At 35.1% G+C, this 16,899-nt stretch overlaps 1 protein-coding gene across 3 annotated transcripts in view; it reads right to left on the bottom strand.

Annotated features, from left to right (window-relative positions):
* Window positions 1-16,899, bottom strand: part of FAM149B1 (family with sequence similarity 149 member B1) — a 54,162-nt gene that overhangs the window by 28,341 nt on the left and 8,922 nt on the right. For all 3 annotated transcript variants that reach the window (XM_018042173.1, XM_018042175.1, XM_018042174.1), the window contains exons 4-5: window positions 3,812-3,954; window positions 2,930-3,046 (exon numbers count right to left, since the gene is read on the bottom strand). In XM_018042173.1, the coding sequence (XP_017897662.1) occupies window positions 2,930-3,046; window positions 3,812-3,954 (260 nt within the window). The remainder of the gene's footprint in view (window positions 1-2,929; window positions 3,047-3,811; window positions 3,955-16,899) is intronic.

Here is a 16,899-nt window from a genome sequence, read left to right on the forward strand (position 1 = left end):
CTGTTTTGTAATTAAGTTCATTTGTATCATTTCTTTTTAGATTCCACATATAAGGAATGTCATACGATGTTTCTCCTTCTCTGTCTGTCTTACTTCACTCAGTATGAATCTCTAGGTCCATCCATGTTGCTGCAAATGGCATTATTTCATTGTTTTTAATGGCTGAGTAATTTTCCAGTGTATATGCTGCTGCTGCTAAGTTGCTGCAGTTGTGTCTGACTGTGTGTGACCCCACAGACGGCAGCCCACCAGATTCCTCTGTCCCTAGGATTCTCCAGGCAAGAACACTGGAGTGGGTTGCCATTTCCTTCTCCAATGCATGTATGCGTGCTAAGTTGCTTCAGTCATGTCCAACTCTGTGTGACCCCATGGACAGCAGCCCACCAGATTCCTCTGTCCACGGGATTCTCCAGGCGAGAATACTGGAGTGTGTTACCATTTCCTTCTCTACCACTGTATATATGGACCACATCTTCTTTATCCATTCCTCTGTCGATGTTTTTTTTCAAATGGGAATGTTCTCAAACTCATCTGTTCAGGATCCTTTTCTGGCCTGTGTTTTCTCTTTATGCTACCACCATTTTCTATTGTTATAAAGTTCTTGGAATTCCACTTTGATCTATATATGATATTTGTTTTGATTGATAACACTGTTTTGCAGCCATAATATAAGTTCATTTTTATGGAGTTTGTTGTCAAATAAATATGATATTTAATTTAGTTTTTTTAAAAAGTTGATTCTAACTATATTCTAGGCATTGTTTTAGGTGTTAGAGATACAAAGAGAAAGCGACTGTATTTTTGTGTTGTTTTTATACCAATTTCCTCTGGCCCAAGAACTCAAGAATGGAAGCTGAACCAAATATCTTATTTAGTACATTCGAGATGTGAAAAATAATCCAATGTGGAAGGATTAATGAACGAGAGAGTGACAGAAGATAAAGACACAGATGTAGACTGGGGCCAGTTTATGATATAATTTTAAATTTATCATAAATTCAATGGGAAGCTACTGAAGATTTTTAAGTGAAGGACAGAAAGGATTAACCATGAACTTTAAAAGGAAAATCTGATGTAATGTGGTGGGGCAAGAATGGATATAATTTGAAATGTTATTTTGTAGAAAATCTTAGTAGCTGATAAACCTCATATTTTATGGAAAACTAATTTGTTAAACTAAAAAATACCAAAGTTGTATTTCTGACACCTTTTTTTTACATCACTTATTTTAAAAAGTGGCAAAATTGCAGCATCACCACTGACTTAAATATCCTCAACTACCCAAATTTTGTTCTCCAATACTAGCAGTCTCTCAAAGTTAAATGTTTCCTTGACTTTCAGCTGCTTCCATGCCTTAAAGAAGAAAAAATATTTTTCCAGGATAGGCCTGGAAAAAAGGACAAAAACGAACCAGCTTGACACGGCTGTAACAATTTGAGCATCAATAACAATTATAGTTAGTTAAAATATATAAATATTTTGCAGTACAATGAGCTCCTTAATGGTACTTGAGAGAAAAAAATATCGAGTATGGACAAACTGGTAGTGATATGCAAGTAAATATGGATTATATTTAATTTGTTATTATTTTCTTTAAGTAGTGATATCCTAATATAGCTGAGTAACTTGCTTCATTTAACTATATGTCTGTATAAAGTACAGACAGGTATTTATTTCATCTGTATAGTAAAGAAAAGTAATTACTGAATACTGTAATAAGAAGGACCAAGCAGCAACGGTAGTAGCAAGTAAAACAGAAAAGATGTCTGCAGTGTGTTGCAGAATCATGATTTAGCCAAATGTCCTAGAGAAGGAGGAGTTAACTGTTCAGACTTGTTCCTTATTTCTTTGGAATCTCTAAAAGGAAATGCTATTTACAATTAGAAAATAAAAGGTATATATAAAGTTTAAACTAATAGATCAGGTAAATGTATCTTAATCACAGGACCTAAGTTATCTAATTTTGGTCTGTGAGAATTAAAGAATACATCCTTTCTGTGGGAGACAAATTAGTCTATAAAAATCTGAAACTTATATGAAAGGAGTTAATTTTAAAAGGCTTATTGGTGTAATACATGAGGCTTAAATTTAGAAAGAAATCTCAGCCTGGTAAACAGAACCTTGAGTTTAAATTACTCTGAAAGAAGTAAACAAATCCCACTCTCTGACCAAAAATCAGTTAGTTGATAACCCAGATCCCATAACCGTAACTAACCTAAGACAATAATGTTTTACTTTGTGGTCTGATGAAATTACTACAAGCTTTAAAAGGCATCAAAAGCAAGTATCACTACAACTCTTAACTGGTATCAGTATAAATAAAATTACAGTCTTAGGAAATAGTAAAGGAATAATTTTAAAATGAATTAAAACCATGACATTTTACCACAGAATTAAGGGTAAGCATAGGTTTTTAAAGCAATCCTATCTGGGTTTATTGTGCTACTGTTAAAAGAGTTTGAGGTATTCAAAGAATTAGCCATTTTAGCTAATGACTAATTACCCATTTTAATAAAATCAGTTTAACTTCCATAATAATTAGTATTACATGTTTAAGAAAACCACTTTTTCAAAGTTTTTTTCAAAACAATTTAAAATTCTATTTCTTAGATCCCTGAATTTCTTTAAACCACTCTATTGACACATTTATTCCAGGAAGAAAGTGCTTGTATTTATAGATAGACAGAGATATAAATATCTATGGATATGAGTAACTGTTAAAATTCTAGAGAAAATCTTTTTTTACCTAATCTTTTTAAAACCTAAGTAAAAAAATTCTAGTATGCATAAAGACTATGATTAGTCTTACAGAATTTGCTGTGCTTTACTAAATACCAATAAATAAGTATTTTAATCCTTTAGTATAAGTGGTAGAATAAAATACGTGCATATTTAGAATATATAAATACTTACATATTAGAATACTTACATAGTAGAATCTCTTTCTTGAGACAGTGTTGCCTCACGTGAAGCTGAAACAGCAGAAGGGGATCTAGGGTATAGTCCATAACCTTCACTTGGAGTGATTATCTGCCGACCTAGAATCCTTCAAAGTGAAGAACATAAAGAGACACTTAAGCACCTTCACCCAGCATACATACAAAATATAGGTATTTTTGGAACAAATGTGATGGCTCTCCAGAGAAGTCTAGTACATACTTAGTCCCTCACTGATTTAGAATGATTCTTGAGAGAAATGTGAATCCAGAGCCTTTCTGAAGGTATCTCTCTCTCCTATACAATGGAGACAGAATGGATGAAGCTTTTCCACCCCACCGAAAAAGAATCCAAGGAAACTGGGCAAACATTTAAATTTACCCTCCACCCTCCATAACAATCTTCATTAAATTTGCTAAAATGAGTGAAAGCCAGGCCAAATTAGTAAAAACTGAATTGTATTCTTAAGAACATGAAGCTTTATAAATTTTAAGTATGTGTAGTAGTGTGGTTTCTAAGGGAAGCTTCCTAATAGCCTATGTCTGCTGCTTTCAAGTATACATGTATAAGAATTTACTTATAGACAGTAGTGTAATCAAATACATTTTCTGATGCTTTTGTTCAAAAGAAGGTCTCTTTTGGACAGATACAGATCACAGCTACTGGTATAGAAACTGTTTTACTTGATTAGGACAACTAGTTATGAAAACTCTGAGAAACTTCCATCAACATGAGTTTTCTATCATCTGAGGCTTTATACCATATCACCTTAATGATACAAATCCATGCCCATTAAGATTTTAGAATATAAGGTTTCTTGGAAATCTGCTTTTCAAATTTTAGTATTAGCCATGAATATACAGGATTCCAATACCTGAGATGAGGAAAGCTACATGTCCACTGTTGGCACTCTTCTTGGAGACTTTTAGTGTGTACACTCAACTTTTGCTCATACAAGAGGTCGTCAATGGCTGTGAACATTGCCTGGACTTTTTCAGTGGCATTTTGATCAAGTTCCTAAAAGAAATTATCACCCCAAAATACTTAGGTGAGCTTCAGTCTCTGTTAAGAATCATAATCATAAAGGTTGAAAGCAATCAGATTTTGTTTCGTTTTCAATATTTAGTCCATTTGTGTGAAAGAAAAGTTAAGTTAGTCAGTTTTTCAATCTTAGAATATTCAGATGGCCTCCCTATTCCTATTTAAAGAGAATTCGTAGAAACAGCAGTTTCTAAGCAACATTTTCTTATCATACAATACAGAAACAAATAAAGAAAAATACAAATTATCAATAATTCTACCACTCAAAGACAATGGTTGTTAATTTTATTACAGTTACTTGGTTCCAGTATTTTTTTTAGAGCTTAAGGTAGACAGTCAGTCCTAAAAATATATCATTCCGTAGTTTACAGTTTTCACCTCACAGTTTAGGTTAGCTCTTTACCCTATCATCTGTCCTTTTGCAGCAGCCAGAGGGATGGGAGTCTGATCATGTTATCTGATTCTCTGCCTGCTCTCTACTTCATCTTTTTTATGTGCCCTTTTACATTCTGGAGGAAGAAAAGTTAATACCTTCTTTTAAAAGTATAAGATAAGAAATATGTATTTTAACTCTTATCAGTGAGTCAGGTGCTATCCAAAAAAAAAAAAAAAGGAAGTGGCAACCAACTCCAGTTTTCTTACCTAGAAAATTCCATGGACAGAGGAGCCTGGTGAGCTACAGTCCATGGGGCCAAAAAGAGTAGGACATGACTGAATGACTGAGCACAGAGATAGATTTAAGCACACAGATAGGTTTAACTTTAAAGACTCAACACAAATATGTATATATATTTATATTCATACATATATATTCATTTATTTGGCTGCACCACTTCTTAGTTGCTGCACACAGGCTCTTTGATCTTTGTTGCAGCAGGCAGGATCTTTAGTTGTGGCATGTGAAATCCAGTTCCCTGACCATGGATCGAACCTAGGCCTCCTTAGCGGGAGCTCAGAGTTTTAACCACTGGACCACCACCAGGGAAGTCTGTGTTTTATTTTATGTACACACACTGGGTTGCAATATCAACTATATGTCTTAGTGTGGGTTGCAGTTTAAAAAGTTTGAAGGTTACTTTCTAGTCTAAACCTTCCTTCCTTTAGCTTACAAGTTGACTGAAAGGAACAGAAAGGGATGTAGGGGTTTGAGACATCTTTTGCCACTTTGATAAATGACATTCCAATTATGTAAAACAAAAATTTTTTTAACAGGACTTTGACATGTTTCAGCTTCCCTGTAAACATCTTCTGTGTGATTTTTATCTTTGATATTCTTTAATTCCCCTCTCAGCATCTTATATTGAATTTCAGCATTAGTGTTGTTTTTAACACATAAAATGTTATTGTTATTTGTTTTAGTAACTACCAATAAAGCTTGCCAATTATTTTACTCTCTGTTGCTTCTTGTATCCCATTTCTTTCTTCTGGCTTTATTTCCCTTTTGCTTCAGTCTGTCCTTTAATCATTCTTTTAGTTGAGTATATAGGAATGGGAAACTCTTACTCTATAGATATTTAAAATGTCTTTATTTTGCCTTCTCTACACACATGCACACTGAATGACAGTATATCATATTTATGTAATAATTTTATTATTTATCATATATGATGGAGATGCATCACTCATTTTTTCCTTAGCACTTTAAAGATACAGAATCATTGTCAACTGACATTGTTAATTGTGAGCAACCTATTTTAAGTCTGAGTTTTACTCCATTATATGTAGTCCCTCTTTTCTAGTAACTTTTGTAATTTATTAAAATCTTTTAGTCTAGAAAGTTGTCCGTTATATCTAAGTTATCTAAATTCTTGACATGAAGTTGCTTATGTTTCCTTAGTCCTTTTACTTTCCATAAGGTCAGTACTTATGTCTTTGTCTTCATTTCTAATCTTGTTAATTTGTCTTATTTTTTCTTGATCAAACTGAAGACTTGTCAATTTTGTTGATTCTTTTCAAAGAACTTTACTGAGTTTCTCTATTGTTTTTCTGTTTTCTATTTCATTAATTTCTACTCTCATCTGTATTATTTCCTTCCTTCTGCTTGCACTGGATTTAATTTGTTCTTTTTTAGTTTCTTAAGGTGGAAGCTTATGTTAGTGATTCAAATATGCTCTTTTTCTTCTATAGGCATTTTTCTTCTATGGAGGTATAATTGACATACAACATTATATTAGTGTCTGGTGTGTATAACATAACTCAATATTTGTATATAAAGCAAATCAATCTCCACAGTGAGTCACCATATGTTGTTACAGAATTTTTTTCCTTGTGATGAGAATTAAGATCTTTTCTCTTAGCAACTCTCAACTGCATAATAGAGTATTTTAACTATAGTCACCATGCTGTATATTACATCCTCATGACTTTTTTATAACTGAAAGTTTATACCTTTTGATATTCTTCATCCATTTCACCCACGCCCAATCCCACCTCTGTCATCACGAATCTGTTCCATATCTGTAAGCTTGATTTTCTTTTTACATAGGTATTTAAAGCTGTAAATTTCCCTCTAAGCACCACTTTAGCTGTATCTTGTAAATTTTGATATTCTGTTTTTCCCTTTCATTCAAGATATTTTCTGACTTCCCTGTAGACTGCTATTTAACTCATCAGTTGTTTAGAAGAGCACCGTTTTAATTGTCAACTACTTGGGAGATACCTAATTTATATCACTGTTTATTTCTAACTTAATTCCAACATGGTTGAACATACCCAGTATAATTTCAATCCTTTTAGATTTATGAGATTTGTTTTTTATGTGAAGATTATATATTCTCTTGTCATTGGGTAGACTCAGTTAGGTCAGGAGGTAAATAGTATTGTTCAAGTCTTCAATATCCTTCCTGATTTTGTTTAGTTGTTATATGAAATATTAAGAGTGGAGTACTGAAGTCTCCAGCTACAATTTTTTGTTTCTTATTTCTCTTAAATTCTGTAATTTTGCTTCATATACTTTAAGGCTTCATTGTTAGGTGTGTATACATTTATAACTATTTTATTTTCCTAAAGAATTGGCCTTTTTATCGTTATGGAAATGTCCTTTTTTCTCGTGGTATTTTCTGTCTTAAAGTTTACTTTGTGTTCAAATTCAAGCAGTTTGATGGCTCTTAATTTCTGTGCCCTCTCATATCTCCTCTGCATTTGTGTGCTAACTCACATCAACCAGGGATGTGTGCATAGTTTGGGCCCTCTCTGTTCTTTCCTGCATGGCTATGTGGAGAGTTTATTAGGGCCTCCCGTGACTTAGTTCTCAGATGCTTGGTAAATTTCTGAATAGTCTGCCAATCCATTTTTCGCTCCAGTTAGTACTGAAACTTCAGACTATCTGAGCCACTGTTTTTCCTTCTCCATATGTCACTAAGTGTAGTACTGATGTTAAAAATGCTATTGGATATAAAGCCCATCCAAGTTCCGCTCCAAATCTATTGAGACCTCTCTGGTAGTGAAACTGCTAGTTTTCAGGGGGTTCCTTGGTAGTACAACAGGTAAAGAATCCGCCTGCAATGCAGGCGACCCCCATTTGATTCCTGGGTAGGGAAGATCCCCTGGAGAAGGGATAGGCTACCCACTCCTTACTCTTGGGCTTCCCTGGTGGCTCAGTTGGTAAAGAATCCAACGCGGGAGACCTGGTTTGATCCCTGGGTTGGGAAGATCCCATGGAGGAGGGCATGGCAACCCATTCCAGTATTCTTGCTTGGAGAATTCCATGGACAGAGGAACCTGGCCAGCTGCAGTCCATGGGGTCACAAGAGGCTGGACACGACTGAGTAACTAAGCACAGCACCCTTTAACGTTGAATAGACTTTTAGTGTTCCTAACTCAAAGTTTTCTTAATTTTGATGAATAACTGCTTCTCCATTTTCTGTGTACCTTAGTTAATTTTCAGAATCCTGAAACGGTTGCTTTTGACGATTACATTCAGTTTATTGTTGCTTTGGGGGATACTCACTCTGTCACACTATTTACAAATCCCACCTCAGAATTTTCTCCTATTATATTGCCTTTGTCAGGTTTTGACATCAGTAGTACACTGATCTATAAAGTGTTGTGTGACTGTTATTTCTTCCACAAATGTATGTTCTTCCATCTGAGCCTGGTGCTTTCTCTGTGAGAATAGATTGATTCAGTTTAAGAGTTTTACAGCTGTTAGATTTTTAAGGACTTAGTCCATTTCTTCTAAGTTACAGAATTTATTGGCATAAAACTATTTATATTATTATGTTAATAGTGTTTTACTAATGTCTCTAGAATTTGTAGTGACATCTCCTCTTTCATTCCCTATATTTATAATTTGCATTTTCTTGCTTTTCCTTGACTAATACCACTAGAGGGCTTACTATTAATCTTTCCAAAGGGTAAACTCTCGAACTTGTTCATTTTCTCTTTTATTTACCTATTTTCTATTTCATTGATTTTGCTTTTGCTTTTAATTGTTTCTGTCATTCTACTTTGGGTTTAATTTACTCTTCTTTCCTAGCATCTAGGGTAGAAACTTAGGTTATTCATTTTAAAGCTTTCTTCTTTTCTTGAATAAGTATTTAAAGCTATAGATGTCTTTATAAGGACTGCTTTAGCTGCCTCCATAAATTTGGATGTTTTGTGGTTTTATTGTCATGTAGTTGCAGAATACCCTCTAATTTTTCTTGAAATTTAATATTTAGAGCAGTGTTGTTTAATTTCCAAATATTTGGGAATTGTTATAGGTATTTTATTATTATTGATTTCTATTAAATCTATTGTAATCAGAGAGCATACACTGTATGATTTAATCTTTTGAACAATATTGAGATACTTTATGGTCCATCATACAGTCTGTCCTTGCGAGCATTCCATATGCTCTTAAGAAGGATACGTACTCTGCATTTGTTGGGTATACCATCAGATCTTTTATTTATTTCTGATTTTCTAATTGCTTTATTAATAACTAAAATCTCTAACAATAATTATGGTTTAACCTAATCTCTTTAATTTTATCAGTTTTTCTTCATGCATTTTGAGACTCTATTAGATGTTTATTTATTTAGAATTGTTATATCTTCCTCGTATACTGTGTTATGGACTGAACTGTGTCATCTCAAATTCCTATGTTGAAGCCCTCATCTGTAATGTGATGCTATTTCATTAATGCCTTTAAGGTGGAAATTAAGGTAAAATGAGGTCCCAAGGATGGAGCTCTAATCTGATAGAACTCGTGTTCTTATAAGAAGAGGAAGAGAACCAGAGATCTCTCTACCTATGCTCGTGCCCAGGAGAAAGGTTATAGAGAGGATACAGTAAGCCAGGAAGAGTAGCCTTACCAGAAATCAGCCCTGATGGCATCGTAAGTTTGGATTTCTAGCCTCCAGAACTGTGAGAAAATAAGTATCTACTGTTTAAGCCACACAGTCTGTGGTATTCAGTATGGTAGCTTCAGCTAAGGCAAACTGCCCTAAGTGTTACTATATTTTGTTTTAAACAGGTTTTTGTTTGTTTGTTTTTGGCCACACAGCATATAGAGTCTTAGTTTGTGCGCCCTGCAGTGGAAGCATGGAGTCTTAACCACCAGACCCTCCAGGGAGGGCCCCAAACTGCCTTTTTATCACTAAAAAACATTCTTCATTCCCAGTGATCAACTATGAGTCTTTAGGTTTATGTTGTCTCATATTAATACAACCTCGTCAGCTTATTGTGTGTATAATTTTCTCTGTCCTTTTAATTTTAACCTATTTGTGTCTTTATATTTAGAGTTAATCTCTTTCCATATAGTATATGGGCTTCCCAGGTGGCACTAATGGTAAAGAACCTGCCTGCCAACACAGGAGACATAAGAGTTGCAAGTTTGATCGCTGGGTCAGGAAGATCCCCTGGAGGAGGGCATGGCAACACACTCCAGTATTCTTGCCTGAAGAATCCCATGGACAGAGGAGCCTGGCGGGCTACAATCCACAGGGATGCAAAGAGTTGGACATGATTAAGTTACTTAGCATGCACACATATACTATACAGTTGAGTCTTTTTTTAAAAAAATCCATTCTGCACTTTATCCATTTTTTACCCATTCTATTTACATTTGTTTTAATTGTTGACATGGTTGGATGGTAATCTACCATCTTGCTATTACTCTTCCATTTGTCCCGTTTTGGGGAGGTGGGTCCTTATTCTTTTCCTTTCCTGTCTTTTTCTAGGTTAATCAAATGTTTGTTACTATTCCATTTTATTTTTCCCATTGGCATCTTAGCTTATTCTTCTTAAAAATTTTTAATGTTTGCTCTAGGGCTAATAATGTGCATTCTTAACCTATCAAAGTCTAGTCAGTCAACATCTTACCACTTCATACCTCCCTCTTCATATACTTTTCACTTCTCTCTCAATACCTGACACAAATGTAATAACTTTTTATCACAAATGTAATAACTTTATAACACTATACTTCTGTTTATATTCACCCATCCTTTGAGTTGTATTTGTCTCATCTTTTACTTCTATAAATATAAACTCCATCTTGTACTTTTTTGCTTTATTCAGCTAGTTATCCCTTAGAGAAATCACCAAATAATATAGACTTTTGTATTTACCCACTTATCTTCTGGTGTTCTTTATCGCCTCGTGTCCTAAAGATTCTAACTGTTTCATCTGCCCAGAATTCCGATCTCTGTTACTCAGCAAAATGGGACCACTATGCTTTGTTTGGACTCTGTCTTACAACTCCATAGTCAGAAAATTATTCCCAGGCAGGAAGCTAGGTTAAATAGGGGCCTACCTTATGAGTTTCTTTTCTCTCAGGGATTATAGGTATATGCTGCCTGTTCACCAATGCCTCAAGAGACAGCATGGAGTTTCAAAGCCAGAACAGAATAAGGAAAGCATCAACCTGGGAAGGCAGCCTGGTATAAGACATTGAAACCCAAGCACAGTAAGAAGGGCATCTGTGTAGGAAGATGGCCTCTTGTATGGTAGGAGCCTAAGAGAGAGAAAGAGAACATCTAAGCAGTTTTTCTGACCCTGAGCAGTGTGAGAAGGGTGTTCTAATTACTTTGGCAGTGTACCAAATTACTCCAGAACGAAATGGCTCAAAATAGCAATAATCATGTGTTCTCTCTCCAGGTTTCTACGTGTCTGGAATTTACATAACTCACAGCAGGAATGGCTTGTCTCTTCTCTGCAGGTGAGATACCAATTGAAAAGCTCAAAGGCTTGGAGCTGAAAGTATCTGAGTGCTCGTTCACTCAAATATCTAGCAGTTGATACTGGCTTTCAGCTGGGGCTTCAGTTTCTCACTACCTGGGCTTTTCCATGTGGTTTAAATGTTCTCACAATACAGTAGCTGAACTTCAAGGTCAGGCATCCAGAGAGAGAAAGAAAAAGAGCCAGATAGAAGCTGTGTTGCTTTCTAACCTAAAAAATCATGCAGCATCACTTTCACTGCATTCTGCAGGTTGAGGCAGTTAAACAGTCCATTCCAGGTTCAAGGGGAAAGAACACAGAGCCTTTCTCTCAATGGAGGAGTATTAGTATCTTGTAAGAAGAGCATGTTAGATGGGATACATATTAGCATGGCTTTTGAAAATGTAATCTGTCACAGTGGGTGTTTGCATGGGAAGCAGTTTGTTGCAGAGTGATGGAGTACAAGTGAGATGAGGATGTCCATGTGGAAGAGCAGTCAGCTTATAATGTTAGAACCACATTTAAGAGAGGGAAGTTACCATACAGGGAGTAGGCAGCCCCACACAGGGTGACAGCCCAGTGTGAGGAAGGTACATGGACGCGAGGACAACATTGGGTGTCTGACTGAGCAGGGTGACACCATTCAGTGGGTGGAAGGGTGCAAGGGGCAGTGACCCAGCACAGGGTGTTGAAAACATATGTGGAGTGAGAAGGGCTTTGCAGAGGTTAGGAGGCAGTGAATTAGTGGGGAATTGGTTATGTTCAGGGGGATTAATCAAATAAGTAAATATATTAATTATAAGGGGAACCATGTTCTATCAGAGAAGTTACAAATTTGCAAAAGGAAAAAACTAGAATGAAATGGGTCATTTCACAGTGGAATCAGAAGAATACTTCTATTCTCTAGTTCTGTCCACTGGGAGGGTTTAGGAATCAGTGACACCTAAAAAGCAGTAAGCACACTTAGCACCCAAATCTTGTTTCTAAACATGGCACTAAAAGGAATTAGGGCTTGTTGGAGAAGTGGCTGATTCCATGGCTGTGGCAAAGAAAATACAAAATAAGCCTGGATACCTTGTGTCAGACAGTAAGGAAATACTCAAAGAATGATGGGAACATGTCAAAATGGCACAGAAACCAGCTTGAAGGGAACTCTTACTGGTAAAATCTGGGACAATTGGAACTTCAAAATAAATAATGATAACTATGTATTATAACTAACTGAACAAAATAGGAATCCTTGAGTCTATACTGATGTAAACCATAAACTGAAAGTTAGAGGAGGAATAGGATAGTAGCTACATAATTTCAGTGTACCTCCCCGTAAAATACTTTAAAATGCAAAGGAAAGTCACATTAAGTGATTAAAGTGAACAACATCAATAATGGGAATTACGTGCCACCTAATAGAATGAAATGAGAAAAGCAAGCTCATTTCTTGGGTATCACAGATTGAAGAACTAGTCCAGATTGAGGGAGACTAAAGAGACCTGACAATGTGATATAAGATTTTGCCAAGAAGAATATTATTGGGACAACTAGTGAAACTTCAACGGAATCTGTGTATTAGATGGTAGCAGTGTTAATTTCCTAAATTTGATGCTTGCCCTTTAGTTACACAGAGTGTCCTTGTTTGAAGGAAATACACACTAAAATGTTTGGTGCAAGTATCATGTCAGTAACTTACTCTCAAACCATTCAGGAAAAAAACAGTTGGTCTTCCACATCCATGGGTTTGTAATGTAAAACCCATTTACATTGTATTAGGTATTTTAAATAATCTAGAGAGGATTTAAAGTGTATCAAAGGATGTGTGTAGGTAATATGCAAATACGGTGCCATTTTATATATGAGACAAGCATCCATGGATTTTGGTATTCATGAGGGGTCCTAGAATCAGTCCCTTATGGATATCAAGGTACAAATGTTCTTTTTACTATACTTGTAACTTTTCTGTAAGTTGGAGGTTGTTTCAAGTTAACACAGTATGCAGTAATAGCAACTGATCACAAAACTTGAATTTCACTAATTAAGATACAACCTTACTAACAAAATAATGGATTTCAAAGGAATAACCTACTCTGACATACATGTGAAATCTCCAATGAAATGTTTGTGTAATTCAAGGGAAATATCAATATTATTTACATACTAACCAGGAACCTTGAACAAAATCACAATTATAGGTATAAATTTCAAAGAGAAATGTATTCTTCAAAATATTAAACATAAAGTTTTTATATCACCCAGCAATTCCACTCCTAAGGGATATACCTAAGAATATTCAAAACATGTCCACAGAAAAACTCATACACAAATGTTCAAAGTAGCATTATTCATAATAGCAACAAAGTGAAGCAACCCAAATGTCCATCATCTGATGGATAAACAAAATTGGTATAGCAATGCAATGCAATTATATTTATCAGTAAAAAAGAAATACTGGCATATGCTATAACATGGATAAAACCTGGATATATGCTAGATGAAATAAGCCAGATATAATAGGTGACACAGTATATGCTTCATTTATATGAAATATCAGAACAGACAAATAAATAAAGACAGAAAGCATATTAGTAGTTGCCAGGGGCAATGTGAAGAGAGAAGTGGAGAGTAATTACTAATGGAGACTGGGTTTCTTTTTGGGATGATGAAAGTGTTCTGGAATTAGGATAGTTTACACAACAGTGAATATACTAAAAAACACTTGTTTACTTTAAAAGAATGTGATAATGATAGTAAAAAAGGTAAAAATAATTAATCCAATCAAAGTCTAATCTTATGTTAAACAGATAAGAAATCTATTAAAATATTTAAATGAAATATCAGAAGTTTTAAACACGTGATAAAGAATATAAATTTCTGCCAGAAGTCAATATTAGCCTAGAACTCAGTTCCCTTAAAAAAGATGAACTCTACACCTATATACTAGCAAAAATAGATTAAAAATACAATTTTTCATATACCATGCAAGGTACCTAGGAATAGATTTTCAACAAATGTACATTACTTTTATGGATAAAATTATAAAAATGTATTAAAAGACATTAAAGAAATGGATATTAAATGGATAGATTTATATATCAAATTTATGATTAGGAGAATTCACTATCATAAAGATAGCTGCTGCTGCTACTGCTGCTGCTAAGTCGCTTCAGTCGTGTCCGACTCTGTGTCCTCTCCAAATTGACCTATGCAATTTAATAATCAGATTCTAACATACATGAAAAAGACTGGCCAATACAATTATGAACAGTGTAGTAACTTCCCTATCATATATTATAGATTATTATAAAGCTATAGTTTCATTAAAGTCAGTTGTAGTAACATGATTTTCGAATAGAATAGTTTAGATAGCCCAGGAACAAACCCTTTTAAATTTTGAAATTTATAACAGAGATAACAGCAAATCAACAAGAAAAGAATGCAACAAGGATCAGGAAGATCCCCTGGAGAAGGGAATGGCTACCCACTCCAGTATTCCTGCCTGGAGAATTCCCTGGACAGAGGAGCCTGGAGGGCTACAGTCCATGTGGTCACAAGAGTCAGAAATGACTGAGCGACTAACACTTTCATGCTACTCCTTTCACATGGAAGAAGTTGGAAATGTGTATGTGCATTTTTAGTGATCACAATGACCAGAGGTTGCTTTAGGTATTTAATAGGCAGAGATGATGAATACTAAACATCCTGCTATATATATGGGACATTTCTGTACAGCCATATCCAAAATGCCAAAAATGCCCTTGCTTAGAAATCCTGAACTAGTCAGTAAATGGTGCTGAAACAATTCATTATCCACATAGAAAAATTAAAATTATGTTCCTTCTATATGAATGTACAAAAAAACCATTCTAGGGGATTAAAGACCTAAGTATGGAAGAATTTGTGAAAGTTACAAAAGCCACTTATCAGGAAAAGATATTTGCAATACATTTAACAAAGAATTAGTGTATTAGTGATGAACTGCACTTAGTTACTACTAACAAAAACAATAATAGTGGCTTAAACAAAAGTTTATTTTTCTCTCATAAAAAAATTAATCTACAGGTAGGCATTAAAAGCTGATATCGTAGCTCAGCTGATACAGTAGCTCCATGGCTACTAAGGATTCAGTTTCTTCTATCATTTCCATCCTTAGTGATGCTTTATGGTTCAAAACAGCTGTTTTTACCTTTAGCCATAGGTCCATGTTCCAGGCAGGAATTAGGAGAAAGGGGATAAATGGAAAAAATGGCATTCCAGAAAGCCCCATCTCCTGACTTATTGTACAATTCATTAGCTACCTCTACCTGTAACAGCAGTTGGTAAATAAGTTTTCAGCTGGGTATAATACCAAAAGTTCTGTAGTTCTACAGGGTGAAGGGACACAATGCAGCTTCCTAAGAGTCTCTGTTAAAAGTATTTAGAATAGGGGTCAGCAAACTATGACCAGAGGGGTAAATCCAGCCCACAACCTGTTTTCTAATAACATTTTATTGGAATCCTGTCATGTCCATTTATTTATGCACTGCCTACGGCTGCCTTCTCAATGAGAACTGAGGGTCCTGACAGTCTGCAAAACCTGAAATATTTACTATTTAGTCCTTAATAGAAAAAGTATACCTCCCTTGTAGCTCAGCTGGTAAAGAATCCATCTGCAATGTGGGAGACCCCGGTTCAATCCCTGGTTTGGGAAGACCCCCTGGAGAAGGGAAAGGCTACCTACTCCAGTATTCTGGACTGGAGAATTCCATGGACTGTATAGTCCATGAGGTCGCAAAGAGTTGGACACAACTGAGCGACTTTCACCACACCTAATCTAAAAGATAAAGAACTCCTAATTAATATGAAAACATAAATTAAAAAATAAGTGAGTGTGAAATATAGACAGACAATTCACAGACTACAAATATATGCAATATCATGTATGAACTGTCCAAAAGAATTCTAAGCAAAAGTAGCCAGATATAACTGTTAATACATACTATAGGATTCCATTTATATGAAGGGCAAGAACAAGTAAACCTGGTAATAGAGATCAGAATAGTGGTTATCTTTGGGATTGGGAGAGGGCATCTAGGAGCCTTGTGGAAGCTGACTGTCTCTATCTTGGTTGGTGTACTGTTTTCATACACACACAAGCACATGCACACCCAATACATAAGTTATGCCATTTTCTTTAAGTTGTACAATTTTTTTTTCCTCATCAACCGCACTGCATCAGATACCCTTTAAAAAAAAACTAAGAGACTTCCCTGGCAGTCCCGTGATTAAGACTTTGCCTTTCAAAGCTGGGGATATGGGTTTTGGGGAGCTAAGATCCCACATGCCTTGTGGCCAAAAACCCCAAACAGAATAAAAATACCTATTGCATGAAGGTGATAAACATGCATAAAATCTGTCTTTTAAATTTTCTTTGAAGGTTGTTGGTCTTAAATACAATGGGAGATAGTCAAGAATGAAAAAAATAAACCTCATCACAATACTCAGTTAATTAATAATAGCCGAATAACATCTTAGGTAAACACCTTTAATCTTTTTTCTAGTATATATAAGCAAAAATATATGTAAATAAAATTAGAATCACACTACACATTGTTTTTAATGGGCTTTTTAAAATTTAACAATATATTATAAACATTTTCTGAGTCTATATGGCTTAGTAGTAACTGTCAAAAACATTTTAAACAACAAGGTAACCTAAGCAGTGGAGAGACACATTAGTGGACTGAGCACAGCACAGTAGATCCAAGGCCCAGATCTACACTGACCTGCAGCTGTTTAAGCCAAACA

This window comes from Capra hircus, chromosome 28 (genome assembly GCF_001704415.2).
Source record: "Capra hircus breed San Clemente chromosome 28, ASM170441v1, whole genome shotgun sequence".
NCBI lineage: Eukaryota > Metazoa > Chordata > Mammalia > Artiodactyla > Bovidae > Capra > Capra hircus.